Raw genomic sequence first — 21,610 nt, 5'->3', positions numbered from 1 at the left:
CAGCTCAAAATCCAGGTTCATGAGGAGGATGCTCCTTGAGATAATTTCCCTGAAGTGTAATCTGATAATTAAAGAGAAATGTAAGAACAGTTATAATTTTGTAGGCAATAGTTTGATGTTACCAGAGTTGTTACAATTGCCTCATGTTCATACGTTATGATTACACTTACCTACTTAAAACTAAATATTGTGTAATTGAATGATGTCCATTTCAATTACAAGCATGGGTTTTATTGCCTGTCACCCTGCTAAACTGTACTTTGCCTTGCCTTTTAGCCTTGTTGCACTCTCCAAATTCTTCCATGGGGACTTGCAAGAGAAGGGACAGTGCAGAGCATGGCCAAGGCAGTGAACGGTCTGTCTTTGTTCTAGCTGGTCCTTTCCAGGACCATCCCCTGTCACTCCAGCCCTGGGCTGCAGGGGCCAAATGCAAATGTTCACTAAACTTAATTAATATATTTTAGCAGCTTTAATGTTTGTATTTGCCCTGTAGTTTAAACTCTGATGATAAACTAAAAAGAAAGTGTTAACCAAAATTCTCATAACCATCCGAACAGACCTCAGTGGTTTATGACCCTCTCTTAATGTGCAGTGGTTTCTTAGTTGTATTACCTACACCCTTCACATCAGAAATGAGGAGGCTCTTTAAATGAAGGACAGGTAGGAAAGTCGGTGTGTTTAGGAACTGAAAAGATAAAAGTTAACCTGTCTGGTTACATTGCACAATATAACTGAAAAGTTAAATGGTGGAGTGGGAGCCTGGTTTTAAAGATTAGTTCAGTAATATCAAGTGTTAGAAACATAAAGAATTATGTAAAAGGAGATTATATGCTTCTGAATGTTTTTATACAGTACAAATTAATAAATTTGTTTACTGCTATCTTTAACTGAGAGACAAGTAGCCTTATTTTTACAAAGCTTCTTTTGGAGCCAAGTGTCTTCCTTTAATATTGCACAGATAGCCGTGTGACAAGATTTCAGCATGAGCTAGAAAGGCACTGCTGCACCACAGTGGTTTTAATTGGTCTTGGTGCTGTTAGTCCTCCTGCTCTCCAGTTCTGGGCTCTGCATTTCCTTCCCCTCACTTATGCAAGCAGTAGCGTTCATCAGGTTCTGCAGTGGAGCAGCTCATGGAATTAAAGTGTCAGAAAACCTTTTCCTGTTTTGTTTTGTCCTTCCTCTCATTACTTTGCTCCTGGTTCAGAGTTGTCTTGAATTTGGCTCCTTGTGTAATCAGTTAACTGATGGTACAAGCACAAGGGAGGGGCAGGAATATGAAGCTTGGAATCAAAAAGGACCATACCAGTGCCTAACATTGATCAGTTTAAATTCTTGTGGAATTGCAGAAAATTGCAAAACAACGTTTATTTTCAGTGTTGTACGGTGTTACAGAAAGAAGATTGTTACAGAAGCTATTAAATGCCTTTGCAAACACAAAAAGGTAGCTGAGCACTTCACTAGTTATTCAGTTTTGGAGGCTGTACTTTATCTAGTTGTGTATGGAGAGTGAAATAAAGACTCCACAGGCAGATGAGCTGTCTTCTGCCTGTTCCAGGAGGTAAGGGGCTGTGTGCCTCCATATAAGTAAGTCTCAAGAAGTAGGTTTTTCAAGGAGGAGAAACTTACATTAGCTACTGTCTTATCCTCTAGATATCTTAAGATGTGAAAAGCTGAGATTTCTTGGTGTCACAGGTACACAGCATACTTTCTAGACCTGTGAGTTTTGGGTTTTCTCTTCCAGTATTCTTGTGATGTGTTAATCTGGTAGCCCAGGCAATTCTGGTCCTGTGTTGCGAAATTATTTTAGACTGGGATAGCAAATAGCCTACATAAATTTCATAAAAGTCTTCAGAATTGTGGAAGAAAAGCTTTGTGATGTTTTCCCATGTTTGTTTGTTTTGGTTTGTTTTTTAATATAAATATATAATGTCTTTTGCAAAATAGCAATGTCAGTGGTGTGTAGCTTACTTTATAATCCCTTCCAAACAGATTGTTGTTACAAAAGGTATGCAGACACTGTTAATCCACAATATTTGTTTAGATCACTAATTCCCGATTATGAACTTCTTTGTTTTTTCTTTTGTTACGGGTCTTTGGGAACGGAAGGCACCACTTCCATCTTCAATACAGTTTCAAAATGCATAGATAATGCAGTGTAGTACAAAATCTTTCCAAATCATTGGGGGTAGTATTTCCTGTATAAACTATAATTAATGAAAAATACCCAACATTCTTTAGCATTGCCAGCATCCTCATGATTGCTCTAACCTGGGAGGCAGCATACCATTCAAAGTTACTGGCCTGGTTTAAAGGTGTCGTCACCTTGACTCTGCCACACTGACTCTTGTTAAGTCTATTTGCTGGTTTTTCCCTGCGTTTTTTTTTTTTTTCCTTTGTCACTGTTGTGTTTCATTTATTATTGCTGTTGTTGAAAAGGTCAGTATTTCTGTTTTCTTCTCATTAATCACTTGATTTTTTTAGCATGCAGAATCTTCGGTTCTTTGTATTAACACCCAAAGGACATCAGTCAGGACTCAGGACAATTGTGTTTGACCCTTTGTTAGTTCTGTCCTGAATATTTTAATTTTACTTTTTCCTCAATTTCATGGTTACTTCAGCCATGACCTGCATTCTTCCATCAGAAGAGAAATGAGCTTGAACATTACTTTGTGGTTCTGACCCTGAAGTTAGCCATGATTTGAGCAGGGGCTCGGAGTAAATGACATCCAGTGATCTCTTTCAGCTTAAATTGTTCTGTGATTAATTGCAACTGTGACTCTGGCATTTTCAGGGGTAAAATGCAATTTATACTGGCTAACTAATTACTGAAGCAACTTACTGTTTTTTGCGTAAAAAAGGAAAACTAAAGGAAAACCATACTTGGGGGAGAATAAAGCTGATGTTAAAGTGTGGCATTTATTTCTAAGATAAGACTATCCTGTCTATGCAAGCATATTTAACTGCTGTCCAAGTAATACCCTGAAGATGTCTTTTTTTGTTTCAGTTTCAAGTTTCAATTCACCAAATTACTTAGTTTTTTAAGTAATCTCAAATGTGAAAGTAATCTAATGCACTGAAAGATTTTGTGCCTTCCTCCATTTTTGAATGATGGATGGATTTGTCACTTCTGTGGAACAAGAGGGAAGTACTGAGCACATTTCTAGACACAGAATTTAAAAATCTGTATTTCCAGGAGGTGGAGAAACCACATGGATTTGGTTTTGTCTATTGCCATTTTTGCCATTGCCTTTTTTTTTTTTTTTGCTTTTCTTTGTTAGTTTTAAACCAGTGTGTCTTGAATAGTCTTTCTCTCTCCCCTCCTCCCTGTCCTTCTCTCTCTTTACACATAAACATCACTAATATTTTTCAAAGCAGACTTTGTGTGTATATTTAGCGGAGCAACAGATATATAAGAGAATGTTTAAAGTGTGTATAATTTATAGCAAAAGCTTGTTGTTAAAAATTTAATTTCCTACGCAATATTGTGAGGTCTTACTGTTTGACAACCTCAATTCTGCAGTGGAAGAAGGTTTTAGATTATTTCTAGCTTCTGTTTTATTATACAGTTGTTTGTAGATGATTATGAATTATATAATAATAGAGAAGAAACTTCATGTAAGTCATCTGACTTTGTTGCTAAAAATAATTCCTTTGTGTGTGTTATTGGACAAGATAAAAAGTTGTATCTGACACCTGCATTTTTGTGTTTGTGCCACAATTTGCAGAAGCAACATTTTCTTTTGCTTCTATGGTATTTGTGTTTTTAATGCACATTTTACCAAGCTGATGTCTTACAAAACTATGTCATATGGCTACAGCTGTCTTTTTATTTGCAAATGTTAGTAATATAAAAACTATAAGCAGAAGTTATATTTCTTTTCCAAGTGCCATAGCAAAGTATACACAAAGTAACATTTGGTTTAAGATTTTAATCTAGGAAAGTCATATTTCCTACAGTCAGCATTCCCTGTCTCCAATTTCCACCTATCTTGCGTATTTTTCACATGATATGGGACACTCTCGCATCCTGTTAGTCGAATAGCTTATTTTCAAGCAAGGCTTTTGTTGCTGCACAGTATCAACAGACACGGCTGGCCAAAAGATTTCATTTTAAGGGGATGACGATTCAGTACTGCAAGGAGTGGGGTATGTATAGATAGCACTTCCGCAAAGCATGTGGGTACTAGAAAATAAGTTATCTGTTCTTTCTTGCCATCAAGAGTCTACTGAAAGAATCTTCCAGTAAAATGAGGTAACTGTGATGGGGACTGTGGACTGCTTTTACTTACCAGATGGGCCGGGCAGCTCTTTCTGTCTCAGACTTGTAGCTATCTGTATTTGCACATAGGGAGCAAGCAGATCACAGGCTCTGGTAGAGATCACCACGCTGGTCTGGGGTGAGTCATGCAGACCTTGGTCACTTTGTCTCCCTTTTAGGGGGGACCCAAGTTTTGGTAGAAAATAAATACTCTTCGCAGTTGCTCTTCTGTCCTTCCCTGTTCTTTTTGTACTTTGATAATTATTTCAGTGCTATTTGATAGTTGCTCACCTTGTTCACTGATTACCTGCTGTCTTCTTCAGTGGTCTTACCTTTTTCCATGAAGAAGTCTTTCCTGAGCTAACTTTGGAGACACCTGTTTTCTTCTCCAAAATTAACCTTTCCTGAAAACCTTATCACCATTGCTTCCGACTAAGCAGGCAGGGAGGTGTGTTGCCTTTAGAAGATAATTTTTTGTTTGGAGAGGCCATTGCCTTTCCTGCTGCACATACAGGGCCGAGATTGTCAAAGGGCTGTAATCTGATCTAAGAATGATACAAGTGTCCAGAATAACCCTTCAGTCCTGGTCACTTTGAGTAGGACATGGTAGCATTGAACTATTCTTACTAAAAACAAGAAAACATGTATAAAAAGGTATATAGTTGTTTATATTTTCTGCTTGCTTTCTCATTTCAAACTTTCCTTGCTTTCTTCATTGTAAATTCTCTGATCTGGAGTGCATTTTTAATATTATTACGCCTAGTAAGATGTGTCCCCAGTTGGAATTTCTAGTGAGACAGTATTAATGCTTCATACAGTTTTAATTAAAAAGTAATTTATATATACTGTGTGTGTGCTTACAAATCATGAGTTTAATCGTGAAAATGTGATTTGTGCCAATCTTGTTAACATCAATGAACTAACAGAGTTAGTTGAACCTGTTTGGAGTTGATGAATTTTCCTCCTTTACAAACTCCTGCATAGTGAGGTTTTTAAGGAATTCAGTCTGATAGTGTTTAGTTTAAGCTTTTTAGCTATTCTATTTCAGTAACAACAATTTATATGTGTAGTGTGATTCTTATTTCTGATTTCCAACCTGTGGTCTTGTGTTCTTGAGATTCTTGGATTAATTTAAGTGGACTTTTGATAGGTAGCTAGTAACTTCAATTTATATTAGAAGACTCACATTTACGATAAGCGATTGCACCTCCACTGGGCTGGCTATTTCTAGGCATCTGCAAAATGAAAAAATTTCCAAAGCACTGCTTCAGGATGTCACTTACTCTGCATCTGTGCATCGTTTGGATGCTGTGTTTCTCATGGCAGCATTTTGGTGCATTCTCCTATATGTTTGTGCAGTTTCTTTGCATATCAACTTCTGCCACCTCAGTGTCATAAAAATTCGAATGGTGCTCTTTACCTGTTAGGTGCAGTGCTGTTGGCCAGGGTTGTGCAGCGAGCTTGCAGGTACCAGGACTTTTCCTTCACTGCTCTGTCTCCTTGACAGTGCCTGGTGAAAATGTAGATGATTTTGTGATCTGTGAACTAACCTGATTTCCTGTTCCATCTATGTCCTTGGATAGGTTTCTCCAGTATTAATACCTTATGTGTTTTTATAAGTCACTCCCTGCAGCCAGACTTCATAAAAACTCAGACCCAGCCAAACTTCATACACCTGAGAGCTGGGCATATTTTAAAGGCTAGTATACAAAGCTGTGAAGGTTAAAAGGACTTAAGGAATTCAAAATGGAAAAAAGTTGTAACTTTTTGTTAAGTAAGTGTTTGTAAAGGGCAAAGTATGCATGTTTTCATAAGAAGATTGTCACTGGACCATTCAAACAACAGAAAAAAATGTTTGAAGTTGTTGAGATGTCTTAACCATTTTTGAAATATTTCATAACTAATTAAATGCATGTTTTCAAGCTGAGACTTTGTGTCAAATTATACCTGGAAGAAATACTCCTTTCTGTGGAGTTTACAGTGCTATTAGTGGAAATCTGTAGGTTCTGATCAAAAATATCCTTGGCTAAGAATTGCCAATGTAAACTGATTTTTAAGATCACTGACTTACCACATTAAAACAAGAAATAAAATAAGCAGGCCAGACGTAGTGCCTGCTTAGGGGTTTGTTTGTTTGTCTTACCAGTAGGGAGGATTTGATTTAATCTAACTGTGCAGTTTTGGCTTCATCAGTACTAACACTAACTATACCAAGAAATTACCAAAGGAGTTTATACCTCACCACTGCCGTTCTTTTAAATTTAAGTTGAATGTGTTGATTGCATTCATCTGGCTGTAATACATTTAAAGGCTTTGTTAGTCCAAGACTAGCACTGCAAAGGGGTCATGATAGGTTAACTTTTCAACTGGATTTCATAGCCTGGTACAAGCAGTAACACAGAGAGAGGCGTTTGGTTTTCAGAGGATAAAGGAATAAGTCACGTTGTATCAGACTATGAAATACCTGCAGGTTGGTGGTTCTGGTTTGTGCCCAAGGATGCTTGAATGAGCCTGTTTGTACTGATGTACTTGTGATGCTGCCTGAATTACTGTGAGAGGGGTGCCCTGTTCCTCTGTGAGGTTTTCGGGGACTGAAGTCACTTTGCACTTCATCATGCCAAGTACTGCCATTATAAGCAGTGATGGTACTTATGCAGCAGTACAGGCCAGTGCGGAATTACTTATAAAAGTAGTTCTAGGGCCAAAATATTTGCTTTGGTTAAGAACTAATGAAATAAGGTACCAGCTTGAGTCACTTTTTGAAAGAAATCACTATTTTTAAAGAAAAATACGACTTATTGGAGAAGTAGGATTTAGTTGTTGATGTTTATCAAGCATAGCTGCTGTTGTACATGTTTGTCTTTGCTGAGGGTCTTCTCATTTTTCCTCCTGTTTAAAAGGTGCCAGGTTGATACTTCAGTCTGAGTCAGAAGCCACATTTGCAAGGTCTGTAATAGATTTTGGATGCTGCTGAGTAACACTGGAATGCGATTTTACGACATGTTTAAATAAAGATGTCACTGTCCTGTTCTGAGAGGTAGCATGATCTGTGCGGCCGATACTCAGCACAGAGTTACTAGTGCAGCAACACCTTCGTTAACAACACTGGGCGTGGTGACATGATCACACCAAAGTGCCTAAAAGTGACTGGAGTTTCTGCCCTCTAAGCTGAGCTGTGGTAGATGAGTATGTGTGCTTGTTCTTGTTATAGCAATGCAGAGTGAAACAAGTTACCTCGCTTGTAATGTTAGAGCTCTGAGGCCTTCAGTAGTAATTTAAGCCCATTTTACTCTGTGTTTGTAATGGCTTAAGAATGTGTGTGTAGCATTATGTGTTTCAGCTGAGAGGGACAAGTGCCTGTCATCATCTGACTGTACCCACCTTTTGATTTCATGAAATTCCTCATGCCGTCACTGAGAAATACCTTATTAGCCAACTTTGTCTCTTCCCAGAGTTTTTTGTTGGGAAAACAAAGAGCAGGGCATTTGAACTAGGAGGGACATTCGCACAGAATCAGAAATGTCATGTCGTGACATCTGGTTCAAAACAGGGGTGACATTCCTGACTGTATTTTAAGCTGTAGCATCCTTGACCTTGGTTACTATAACTAGCTTTTAAGCAGGAGACTTTCTCTAGCAATCTGTAGTCAAGCTTGGAATATTGTAACATGGAGCATAACCTGTGCACCATGTTTTCTAAACGGATCTTTAGGCAGACATTTTAAAAGACATATTCTTTTACTGTTTCAACAGTTGACCAGTACAGAAATGCTTATTCCCCTTCTTGGCAGTGAGTGTTAAGACAAAGGTGTTGCTGCCTGTGTTCTGACTCAGACTGAGGGATGAGACTGCAGCATTAGTATAGGACCTTGAAACCCAGAAGAGGAAAAAAATATATCTCTTTAGCATAGTAACTAGCTCTTACAGAGCAGTATATAAATTTGCATTGTATAAATTAATATAACAGTAGTGGCCCTAGAGTATTTTCAATTTTTTTTTCTTAATATATATTTAAAGCATAATTTCTAATTCTTGTATATATTTTTAACTTTCCCACAGATATGCACTTATTTGGCCATTATCCAGCTCATGATGATTTCTATCTTGTAGTGTGCAATATCTGCAATCAGGTAGTCAAGCCACAGGTTTTCCAGTCACACTGCGGTAAGTGAATGTTTTCTTTCCTGAATTACAGTGCCGAACTGGCGTATGGTTCTCTTAAGAATCATTGCATACGGTCATGAAAGAGGCATTGCAGATACATTTTTTTGGTTATCTTGTGTTCTTTCCACAGAAAATACCAGCAATGCCTTCCAATTAGCATATTTCCTGTACAGGAAGTTAAATTAGTTGTTCTAGAAGCTGGGCTTTTCAAGTTGAACTTGTTATACTAAATTAACCTATTACAACAAATAAATCCTGTTAGTTAGATACTGGCTAGGCTAAAATTATTATGATGTAATATTGGGTTGTCTTATCAAAGCTGCCAAGTGAGGGCTGTGATACTGATCGAAGTTGGATGTTATGGATTGTTTTCTGATGGGATTTATGCATAGGTATATATAGGGTTTATTTTTATATTTATCATAGGGATTAATTTTTTACATAATTGGCATGTCGAGTCACATTTTTAAGATTTTCTTGAAAAATGTTCATTTGAGAAGCTGCAGAAATGTGCAGATATTTATTTCTCAATTAGTATGACAACAGCAAGATAACAATTTTTATGTTGATTATTTGTAAGCAGAACTACTTTAGTTAGAAATTTTTGCTATTGATTAACAAACTACTTTCAAATATTCCTGAAAAACTTCATCCCAAGGTCTGGTTTATTTATCAGTTATCTAGTGGTTCATTTAATATTTGTCTAGTGGTTTGTTTCTGTGGTGTTTTTTGGTTTGTTTTTTGCGGTGGGGGGGGTGTTGGTTTTTTTTGTTTGTTTTTTTTTTTAAAGGATTGCAAAATGTGACTGGAATGGCTAGCTTTGCATGAGGTTTAATCAAATTCAGTTTAATCAAGTTAATTTGAAGGTGATTGCATAATAATGAAAGGCAGCTAGTACTGAGGATGGAATCAATTAAAAACATTAAGAAAAAAAACCTAGCAAGATTTTCCTTGCCTGCATACAACAAATAAACTTCACAAATCCTGTGCCCCTTTCAGTCTTCTTGACAGGAAAGCAACTCAGTAAGGGGAAAATGTAAGTGGGATGAAGAGAAAATAAAAAAGTTTATTTACTTTTAAAGAGATATTACCAAAATATTATCTTGGGTTTGTGTGGGTGGACTGTTAACGACCAACCAGGAGCAACAGCATTCATGTTGAAAGGCAGTTGTATGACTCGCCACTACCTTTGGCCTAGACTGAAATAATTGTGAAAAAATGGTAATAGTGAAATACAGCATTTATATCCAGCCAGTAAGGAAAGATCTGAAAGTATTAGTATAGTGAGAAAAGGACTTACTAATTTAATGGTGGGGGCAGGTGTTAATTTCAGTGTTTTAACAAGCCATCCTGCTATTTTTTCAAAAATTGTTTCTTGCCCTTAGTTGTATGTGGTTTCTTCCTGCCCAGCTTCAGGTATCTTATGATTCTCTCAGTGACAGAAAAGCTTCTCTGCATATGGTCACGGGTACCATAAACGTTGAACTGGTGTATTAATAAAAGATCTGCTACAGAACAGAAGAACCTGTGTAACACCTTGCTGTAGCCTTCTGTGGTTGTGTTGTTTCCTGGATATGACCTTCTGGTTTGGGGAGCTGTATGAAAGTTGGTCCTGTTTTCATGTAGGAAGCATATAGAATGATGTTTCTTCTAGATGAGAGTGAAGTAATCCATGTTAGGAGGAACTTGTTGAGCTCTTTGAAAGTAACGAGTTACCATCGGTGTTAGCATGTTGCCTGTAAACTGCAAAGATCCTGTGAGTCGCTGCCCTTTTTTCTTTTTCTCCCTTCTCCATTACTCCATTATTTATACAATTTCTTTTACTTCATCTTCATTAGAGCAATCCTGGTACACTGAACAATTGAGTGTTAAATTCTGAATTGCCTGATTTAAGAGCCTAAGGTCAATAAAGACTTAAAAAAAAAAAAAGTAGACTGTATTAAAAGAAACGGAGAATACTGAAAATAATTGACCAAAGGTGTTACCTCTTGAAGATTGTACTTAATCTAGTCAGACTTTTTTCAGGAAAGGTGTGCTGGAATATTGCTGAAAGGCCTGTGGAAGAGCTTTAAATGTATACACAAAATCTTTTGTTTTAAAGAAGAAACAGTAAAGGTGATGTACTAAAATCATATAAAAGAAGTTTTAGAAGAGAGAAGATTTCTTGGAGGTCTTGAGAATTATTGTAAAACAACTAATAATTTATTTTCAAAAAATTAATCTGTTAAAAGTACTACATGTTGTGTAAGTGACATGCATCTACTAACGTATAGTTGTTTTCGTAACAAATGAGTAAGATCTAAAGAAGAGCTACACATGGATCTTATTAACTGATCTGTAGTTGCATTGTCTGGTGAGAAAATGATAAAAATCCTGCATTAGAAAACAGATCAACCATAAGCTGCTTGTGGCTGAATAATCTCTCACTGGATATGTTATGATATCAGTAGTACATTGAGAAAGGTCTGGAGAAGGCTTCGTTTGAGACATTGATTCTGGCTGCACTAGGCTCTTCTGTGAAGCAGGAATATTTAATTTTCAGTTTTGTTTAGAGTTTTATCACCCGTTGGACGCAATCAATTTGGTGGATCAGATTTTGATTAATTAGTTAGGCCATGCAGCACTATACCTGTAAATTCAGTGATGCTGAACACAGCTGTCAGTAGACTTTGAGGTATTTTTGACTATCGTATTTGCCATAAAATGCATTATTTTACATGTCTTGAATTGCAGCTTTAAAGTTGCAACAAAGACAATGGAATGAGAAAGCATTAGAAGCCACTACTGGTTTTTTGGCTCTTGAAGGCTGCGTCATGGGGAGTCTTTATTGCTACTGACAAGGACTTGTAGAGATCTATCCCAGAATCTCCCACAAAGTGTGTTTTGTTACTAATATCCCTGGTAAGATCCAGTCCATATTCTCTCAGTAAGGATTTAGGTCCGTGCCAGACACGTGCTTTATGTTTCTAGGTTCCCTGCATTGTAACTTGAAGGTCTTGGCTTTGGAGCAGCACTGGAATGCTTAGTTTGGCCAACACTTTTGTAACGCTTCTCTTGAGCCCTTGCTGGCATTGCCTTTCTCCAGAGCGTAAAGAGACCCACTGTTTCTTTAATTTCAGACATGTGGCAGCCATCCTTGATGCCTCTGGGAAGTTGTGAAGATTATAGAGGCAGATGTTGTTATTTAACTTTTAAGGGTTCGATTCCTGGAATATCAAGCAGAAAAAGAGAAAAATCTGCTTGTGTTTCAGGCTTTTTTAATGGGAGGCGGTGCATCATACAATCTTCGACCTGTAGAGATCAGGAAGGTAAAAGAAGAGATCTGGCTAATTAGAGGACTAGCTTGCTGGACTTGAGTCTTTGTAATAAACACAGCGTAAAGCTCAATGTTGTGAATCAGTAGATCTGTTCTAGCCTCTAAGTCAGAGAAATACTGAATTATTTTTAAGAGCAGTTTCACGTCCTTGTATCTGTGGGTTAAACATTTATATCCATTTGTAAGGATTAAATCATTCATGTACATATGGTGTGAGCCCAACTGAAAGAGAGACTTGCTGTTATAGGCTGTTGAATAAACCATATAAATCAAAGAATTTCTTGAGGTCATTCAGTATTATTGTGCACTTAGAAAATACTATATCATAATGTCATCAGCAATAGGGTTGTTTGCTTCTGAAGCCAGTTCTTTTGAGTAACTTGTTGCGGTGGTACAATATCTTAGATCTTTTTTTTTAATGTGTGAACACGTAGTTGTATTTATTTCTCCATAAAGTAGTTTGAAATAAGAAGTCGGTCTAGTTATGCAGCTTGTAGCATTTCTAAGTGTACTTGGCATGTGAGGAATTTTAGTTTTGAGACTTTGTTCTCAAATGCCAACCTCAATGAAGATACAGAGCACTTCTTGGGACACCAAAAATGTAGTGTTTTAGTATCTCTGAAGTACCATAATGTTCTTGCTGTTTGCTTGGGGTTTTTTTCTCCAATATTTTTTTTTTCCCAGGAGATTTTTTAGGGTGGCAGTCTGTGCTGAGCGCTGTCCATATGACTACCATGAACTCCAATTCTGTGACAGTCTGTCTGTTACTTGTTAAGATGGGACCTGTACCATTTCCCAGGAGATGTTTCTGTTTTCCTTTGGCCCCAGAGAGAGTAAAGATTCATATTCTTATACTGCATTGTCCTTTACTAGACTGAAGAGCGTCAGATACAGTTCTGGTTATTTTTTTTTAAATGTTCCATACAATAGTAGGCTTGTTAACTTTGGTCTTTTCCTGTTGAAAGGAAAATCTCTCATAAAAGGTAGCTCTGGCACAGTGAAGAACAAGCAGTGTACATATAGAGAGCTTGTCAAAACATCTTGACTTTTTCTTTTAATGTGAGGAAATAAATTAATGATGGGAAAGTGTTAAAAGTAAAGTACGGGGGAAGAGGTGAATTAGCCAAGCTAAATAATGCAGCTTGATTAAACAATAACTGTAGTATAACCATCAAAGAAAGTTTCCAAACATATTCTGGAACAGTTTACAAAACTGTAGAGGGTATCTTAATGAACTGAATAGTTAAGATCCCCATTTGATGAAGTCGTAACATACAGAGAACAATTTTGCTTCGTCAAGGAGAAATGACCATGAAGATCTCTTCTTTTGCTAATTGGAGGCTCATTGCTATCTATCCTGCCTGTCTCTAATGTTATTCTAACAGGCTTCTAATTAAGAAGTAGAAATTCTTATTCCTTAAAAAAGAAAAAACCTACCTTTGATTTTCATTACTTCTGAGTTATAAATCCTTGGGTTGACATCCTCATGTCCTCATGAAAGTTGGAAAATTATATTTCCTTTTTGTCCTTCTTTTTGGCTGTATAAGCATCATTTAAAAGAAAAACAAACTAGAAAGTGACGGAGTAGTGAAGAATACAAATAAATTATTTTCCCTTCCATATCATAATTATTTTCCTAACAGAGATTATATATTTTTAATTACTCAGACTAGCTATTTTACATTGTACTAGTTGCATGTTACAATTTAATGAACCATGATTAAAGACAAGAAGGCTGAGCTTACAGTATGAATAAGAATGATTTGCTTTCTTCACACTAGCTGTAACATTACTAGCTGGCATCTTTTTTGCATAAGGATTTTGATAACAACTATCACTGTCATATTTGATGGATTATTCTCAGTTTTTGTATTATTTTCAATTATTCAATGCCTTGGTTTTTTTCTTAAATACAGCTATTTGGGGTTTTGTAATTGTTGATATTTTATCCATTGAAGCTGACCTTTTATCAGGGCAGTGCTCTTGTACCCTTCAAGGACAATGATATTTTGAGTGATTCTCCTGTCACTGTGATTTTTTTATTTTTTTTTTATTCCACAACCTTGTCAAAACTTGTTATATGATATCATTATTGATTGAATAACTTTCTGGTTGTCACATGGTTAGGTTTCACTGCATAAAAGAATTAAAATAATGAAAATTACTCTCATCCCTCCTGCTTTTTGTTAAATATGGAAACAGCAGCAGCTAGACTGACAAGGACCCCAGTTTTCTTTTTCTTTTGATGGGGGTGGGGGGAGAAGGAATTGAATGTTTTGTGTGTACCTTATTTGTACATTTTTACTTGTGCAATTGACTAGGATACACTGATTTGTCTATAACTTTCATTTCCATTACTTTAAATTGGAAACCCCTAGTAGCTGAAAGCATATGAAAAATTCCCTTTAGTTTTACAGTCTTTCTATCAGAAATCTTGTTCTGGAGACCAAAGTACAGCCAGTGGCATAAACCTCTGTCTACTGTCTGCGATGAAAATCTAAGCTGTAGTTCCTGCAATGGTACATGCAGGTTATGTGGGTCTGTCATGTCCGTGTCATTGCAAGTTCTCAAAGCCCAGCGTAATGGCATTCACTGTGAAACTGTGCTCACAAGCCATCTTTTGCGCCATTCCTGTAGAACTTACATAGTACATTGCTGGATGGACAATCCAGGTAGAGCAAATATTATGCTTGAAGAGGAAAAACTAAAACAGTGCTCCTTTGAATTCATCTTTTTCCCTACATATTCTTGGAGTGCCATATTTTTAGAAGTCAGCAATTCTTGAGACTCTGAATAGGTACAGAAACACAAAATTTGTCTTTGTTTACTCCTTGGAGAGAACAGCTCTATATCCTAACTGCTGATAGACTCTGGCCAGATTCAGAAAAGCACTTAGATGCATAATAGATAATCAATGGACATTTTAATACTTGATTCAAATGAAGCAATAAATAAAAATCCTTCTTAGCTGCTCATATGCATGAGAGTGTTGGTCACCTCAGTCTTGGCTACTGTGCTCATCCAGGACTGCAAACAGCTTAGTTTTTTCATGTGTGTCCTGCAGAGAGCTCAATGAAAGATACATTGACAAGGCCATGTTCATTCAAGAAACAAAACAAAAAAAGTCCTACCTTCTCTGTAATTACTTGCCCAGGAAGCAAGAGATTTGGATTTAGTAGCCTTACCACCTAGGAGCTATTCTGTCATCTTCCACCTCCTAGGAGAGGAAAATATCCTAACCAGCAGGCACACCATAACCCAGGCTAAAACAAAACTAGCGCGTGGTTTTTGCATTGGAGATGTATCAGACAAAGTAAACCTGAATGTAGAGAGTAACACCCAGATCCAAGGGATGGACTGTGACAGGACTGAAAAAAGTGCATCTGATGCTCAAGAGCAACAGCAAACGTAACGTGTCTTCACCTTGCAGGTTGCTGAGATCTGCTCGAAGCTGGAAGGAATTTGTTGTGTTTTCTTTTCTTAGTCTAGCATGTGAATTAAAAGTGGAGCTGTGTTCAGACCTGCTGACCTGCTTGCTTAGAAACAAGTAGCACAATATTTGATAGAGTTGGCTTTTTTTGTATTTTCTACTATCATCCCACTGCTTAAACTGCTTTCTTCTTTGTTGTTACTAATTCACCATCAGTGACAGGGTCTAAAACAGAGAAATTCAGATATAGAAATAGATATGATATGGAGGGATTTACAAGGTCAATGAGTAGTGTAAGTAGGAAGCTGACAACTTCCCATAGATAACTTCTGCACTTCAAAAATTTGCCCTAGGTTGATGTGTCAATAATTGAAAATTTCTTCATTCAGAAGATTCTTTGAATGAGAAAGCAGGAACATTTTGGCAGCGTTGAATCTCAAAGGATTGTGCGTTGGGGAGCAGTTAGTATTCAACAGAAGAAAATGTTCAGCAGTGAACAGAATGCTACACATGTATGCAGTTGCTATTAAGGACAGTAGCCTTGCCCCCCCCGCCCCTTCCCTATTTCTGGATGTGTGTATGAAATTGAAAAATCTGGAAGTAAAACATTGGTTGTCTTTTCCCTAATTTTTTCTGTTAAGTTGTGCCTTCACAGTGCCTTGACTGTGCTGTAATTTTACAATGCTCATCTTAAATCGACATAGGAAGTAGATTGAAAGAGCAATAATGACACTGGGCTTTTCAGTGCAATGGAAGTGTATTGTTCGAGTTCACACATAATTCCTATCATTATAAATTAGCTTATTTCTTTTGCATAGTGTATTCATTGATAGTATTCGATTAGTGAACCCTTTTGTATTTTTTTTTTACTTCATATAAATTGTGGTAAACGATGCAGTACTTACTTGAACTGGGTGGTGTTGTCATGGCATTGATGGGAGATACATATCACTTGTAATTTCTTTCAGTCAAGATTTTAATAGAGATGTAGTTTTAAATAGTAACCAATAAGGATTTCTTTTAAGGAGTGTCCATTAATAGAACTCAGCTGTTGAAGGTTGACTGTAGCATTAGGCTTAAGTTTAATCTCCTACATACTATAATTTACAGGGCTGCATTTAGTGCATCATTCTTCCAGCTGCTTCACTGGTGGAGGGATGGGGGTTGTGATAGTGGAGGAGGGGGGAAAGGTATAGTGAAAATTTTCTATCATAACCTGTAAAAATCTGGCAAAATTAAAAATTTGGCTTGAAGTTTTCCATAGCCTGTCTTACTTGGTCTGAATAAGGTGGAAGTCTTCCATCTTAGAGAAGGAATGTTTTTAAAAATAATATTTTAAAAAGAGTTCATGGTCCTATTCCTAGATAAAGTCCAAAACAGAATTAACAGCTTTTTGAATTCACTGTTTGGAAGTGTTTTGGTGAGTAAAAGATAAGCAAGAACAAATCCTTTTTTATATCATACTGTGATGCAGTGTAAAGAAAGGAAATTTGAAGTGGAATCTGAATTTGCCAAAGGCCCAAACAAGAAGTCATTGTTTCTTCACTGTATTCAAAAGTATAGAAGTGCTAAGACCAAGTCTCTTCTCTGTGTTATCTCTTTGTCTATGCTGCACGTGATCAGACAGGGAAGATGTGGTGGGGTTTTTGAGGGTGGGGTGTGGGTTTTTTTGGTAGTACAGTGTTTCACTCTACGTGTGTTATAGAAGATAATTAACATTTGGATTAGTCACTACCAAATATTATAAGTTCCATTTCAAGTCTGTAGAAGTCCTGTCTGCATGTAGCCCTGACCATTGACCATGACTTTTAGCAGTTGTCTAAATGTTTTGGGTTAAGTTAATTTTCTAACTGTTGCAATTTCTACTATGTTATCGTTTAGCAATTTCTTGCAAAGCATATTATAAGTTTAGGAACTTCTTACTCTCCTTGTACTAAAGTTTTTACTATAAGCTGGCTCATAAAGTTGATTCTTGTCCATTGACTATTGGCTTTTCCCAAAGCAGCAATTTTTGGGTAGTGTCTTCTCTAGCAGCTGAACATCTCCCGTGCCATGAGTTGTGGTTGCTGAGTCTGCATGTGAGGTAGCAGGTGGGGCTGGAGGTGCAACTCATGTTGTGCGTTCAGAGCTGGAGAACCGAGCCTGGGAGGAGGTTGGATGATCCCAGAATATAGCTCTGGCCCTCACAGCTGCCAGGATTAGACTACCTTGTTATGTACAATGGTGAGTGGAAAGAAAACTGTAATGGCAGTGTGTTACTTTCCAGAAGTACTGCTTCTGATAGTCTGAAACACTGCTTTCCAATGATGTTTCTGTTGCCTTTTCTAACATCTACAGGCCACTTGGGGTGCAGTGGGGAAGACGAAAGTCCCTTGACATGCAGGAGAATGATAGGATAGTCATATGTCCTTTTTCATAGAGGCACAATGGAGAGCTATTGAAATAAATACCGAGCTGTAGTTCAAGACCTTTATGGTTTTTTCAGGCTGGAAGTAGTTACGTTAAATGTCTTTCATGAAGAAATAATTTTTTAATTTGGTGTTTAAAAAAGCCCTTATTTTTTAGTAGAGTGAAATCTCAGTTGTGATAAACTAGCTAGTACAAGGCTTGCAAATCTACTTTAGATACTTTTCCCACAATTTTCAGTAATAATATTGATCCTAGATTATGTATACCTTCTTAATTTAAAAAATATTTCTTCTTCTTCATTTTAATATTATTTTTTTCCTCTAGTATCTAAGCATGTTTGTCACAGCTCCATGTTTAAAATCTAGTGAGTTCTGTTTATTTCATTGTAATAGTAGTACACAACCTCTTGGTACCTGACTAGTGCCAAATCTATTCAAAACATTTTATTTGCATGCATGAAATACTGTACTTAAAATTCTCATCATTACAAATACAACTGAAGCTCCGTGTGTTTCCCAATTCACAGTCCTGTAGTGATTCATATAATTATCTTAATAGCTTATTGCTATTCTATTTAACTGGTGATATTAATGTAATAATTGTCATATTAAAATCTAAAATACTGAATTAAGCCTTGTTCTAAAATACATTTTATTATTACAGGTAGGTTAGACACACTGTAGGCTTCTGTTTTCAAAATAAAATGTTTTGCATTCATCTAGATAGATTAATGAAATTATATTCTACAAGATGTAATGAAAGAACTGTTTAAAATGTATTAGGCAAACGATGACAGGCAACTCATTCACCTCACTACGTGTATATTTTGATTTTGATTCAATTTCAAATACTTGATTTAGCTTCCTGCACCAAAACCTACCTATTGTTAAGATACCTAAATAAAATTTAGGAAACTTGCCTCATTAGCTATTTATGTTTGTGAGACTAGTGATGCTGTTAACCAGTAACATTTTCTTTCACTAGTGTTCCGGGAAATAACAGATTCCGCCCCCCCCCCCCCCCCCCCCATTTTTGGGTAGGCTTCTTGTTTCTGCAAAATAATCTTTTTATCATGCCTAGCATCTGCTCTGCAACTAGTGAAGTATAAGTAATACCATACTGACATAAAATATCAAACATTGCATATGAGCAATGTGTTCAAGGCAAGCATTAATGTATTGTTATTTGATACACCTGCTTTCAATTTATTCCCTGTGTTGTATAAGGTAGTCTTTTCATGAGTATATCATCAATATTGTGATTGTGTAACTAAAGAAATTTATTTTTTTTTTTTTAAATCTGGTTTTAGGTTTGAGATTGGTGATTGAAAAATTGTTTCTTTTTTTTAATTCAGTTTGTTAGGAGAAGGATTGGCAGGGAGGAGTCTCATTTTTGGTGCTGCTTTTACCTCAAAATATTGAAGCAGGAAAACACCTGTGCAAGCTGAAACATGGACCAGTAATTGGCCAACAATACTGAAAAGGTCTACATTGATTATAGGTGTTTCAGATTGCTTTAGTGTCTATTTGTTGGTGATCAGATTGCATGAACTGTGGAGACCAGTGCATCGTCATGTGTACTTTAAGCTTTCTCAAACTTGTGGTAGTATTGTACATGTCCAAATGAGTCTGAAGACAAGTGTTTCCTGATTCTGTGACTCCAGGTAGATGAAAACTGTAAGATATCAGTAAAAATAATGCTTTTGAATTTGGCTAAGACAACAAAGGATTAGTTTACTGTTTAAATAAATCTTTTTGTCACTGTCTAATGCCAGATGCTTTTAGTGGGAAATGAGCAGTAAAGCTTTTCAGTAAAGCAGTAGAGCTTTCATGGGCAGGAAAGGCATAGTCAGGACCAGAGAGTTAAGGGTGTGGAGAAGAGCACAGTGCAGAACTGCATGTTTACTAAGATGAGTATAGAAATGGTGCAGCAAAAAATTGAACCTTGAAAAGAAAAGTCTGGTGTTTGTGCTGCTAAACAATTTTGTTGACCCAGTGGTTTTTTTTGAACTTAATGAAAGCTTGAGAGCTATGGGGTCCCATGGAAAGGATTCTCAAAACTTAGTTGTACACTGTGTGAAGAAATACCTCCCTCTTGGTTTGTTTTTGAACCAGCAATGAACATTTCCTGTCTACCTTCATAATAAATGTGCATCATAACCCTCCTCTGTTGTCATTTATCCAGTTTGACAAGTCCAAGTCTGTCTAATTGTCACTCTTGTAGAGACTCTCCATATCTTTGCTATGTGTTTTTGTATCTTGCCCAACTCTTCTAAACCATTTTTGAAAGGAGGGAAGCAGTGGTATGATGCGCTATATTCCTTGCCTAACATTTGGTTTGCCTTTGTGACCACTACAGATCATTGAGATGATAATTTCATAGAACTGTTACAAGACCAGTATCTCATTACTGTGTAATAATAATTCAGAGACCATCATTTTGTATATAAGGTTAAGATAGTTATGTTCTTCCATGTCTGTCACTTTACATGTCTCTACATTGAATTTCATTTACTATTTTATTATACTGTTCAGTAATGTTAGGTCTTTCTGCAATCTGTTGATTTTCGTCCTTAGTACTCTGAGTAATTATATATCAAAGATCTTGTTCTGTCACTAACCACCTTCTTTTTCGGATTATTTCTGAATATGTTGAATAGTTCAGGCCCTAATGAAGACTTTCGCTGCATGCCGCTGCTGAAATTCTTTCATTGAGGACCATTTTTACCCTCTTTTCCTTGTCCTGTAAGTAGTTTCTTAGCCTTTGGGTGGGGGTTGGAACCCTCCTTCCTGTCTCACAGCAGTTATCTTTCCTTCAAGAAATGTGAATACGTGGCCTCGTTTCAATTGGAAATTTAAGTAGACTGTGTCAATTGGATTTCCCTTGTCCATGTGTCCCTTTATGCCTTCCAGGACACTTGTGACTCATAACAGTCTTTACAAAACTACACCGACATGTCCCCAGTACGTTTTACTTACCTGTACATACACTAACTTGGTTCCTTTTTAGAGCTTCTACCCCTCTGGCTTGGATACATTGCAGACTTTCTGCTCTGTTTCTTTGCAGTCCCCCAGATGTCGATGTTGCCTTCTGATCTTCAGGTACAAGGTGGTTTTCAGTGAGAGGTTTTGCTTACTTGTTAATAGCTCAATAACTGCATCTGTGGCTTCTGGGGAGCTCCTGGATGAATACAGATGGTCCAGCTCTGTCAAGCCACTTTGCAGCCTCCTCTGTGACTGCCTCAGTTGGAGACAGGATCTCCAAGTCCTTTGGAGCTTCTGGATCATGAAGGTCATTTTTGTCAGGACTAGAAAAGAAGCAAAGTTTTATTTATGCATATGTGTTTGAGTGCACGTGCATTTCTGTATGTATGTATATATATTGGCTGATCAATCCATTGCACCCCAAATGCAGTTGTAGCCTTAATTCTAAAATAACTACTAGGGGGTGGTTTATTGCCACTTCCTGGGTAGACGCATTTGGAAAAAAACGGGATTTTTTTCTATAGCGTTCTGAAGAAGAAAACCTACAGGTTTTTCACGTTAAAGAAACGGCTTGAGTATAACTATTTTTTCTTCTCATTTTCTTAACAAAATAAAATCGTACCCGTAGAGGTGAAGTGTTGCACTTGGCCTGAGGTAAAAATCTTTCTTTTAGGAGACCGAAGAAAAAACAAAGGACATGAAAGTCTAGGTCTGCAAAACAATTTCTGATCCTTTAGCCACTAGTGTGGAGATTAGAACAGTTAATGTGCAATGTGGGACATCCTATTTATCCTTTTCTCCCTAATCTGGGGAGAGTTGAATCAAAAGCACCTTGAGCAGGCTACCCGGTGTCAGTGGGTGTTTGTAATCTCTGACGTGGACTGTGTTCTCCTTTCCATAAAGAAATGCTAGTGGGAGCTGGGGTATCTCATCTGTCAGGGAGTGGTAGAACAACTCTGCTTGTGAGGCTTTGCCTGCTTCTCCAGTTGAGTGTTTTATATGGAAAAGGAATGGAAAGGATTGAGAGAGGCTCAGAATTACCTGCAGGCT

At 37.1% G+C, this 21,610-nt stretch overlaps 1 protein-coding gene across 8 annotated transcripts in view; it reads left to right on the top strand.

The window, feature by feature from the left end:
* ATXN7L1 (ataxin 7 like 1) overlaps nucleotides 1–21,610 on the top strand; it is a 132,206-nt gene that overhangs the window by 34,961 nt on the left and 75,635 nt on the right. For 7 of the 8 annotated variants that reach the window (XR_005932321.1, XR_005932322.1, XM_030015952.2 and 4 more), the window contains one exon: nucleotides 8,317–8,421. The exons of the other annotated variant lie outside the window; for it this stretch is intronic. Coding sequence is in view for 5 of the 7 variants with exons in the window: in XM_030015952.2 (XP_029871812.1) it covers nucleotides 8,317–8,421 (105 nt within the window). In the remaining 2 variants the exon portion in view is untranslated. The remainder of the gene's footprint in view (nucleotides 1–8,316; nucleotides 8,422–21,610) is intronic. 8 annotated transcript variants of the gene reach the window in all.

The sequence above is a fragment of the Aquila chrysaetos genome, chromosome 5 (genome assembly GCF_900496995.4).
Source record: "Aquila chrysaetos chrysaetos chromosome 5, bAquChr1.4, whole genome shotgun sequence".
NCBI classification, from domain to species: domain Eukaryota; kingdom Metazoa; phylum Chordata; class Aves; order Accipitriformes; family Accipitridae; genus Aquila; species Aquila chrysaetos.
This window is presented reverse-complemented; position numbering and strand designations above follow the sequence as displayed.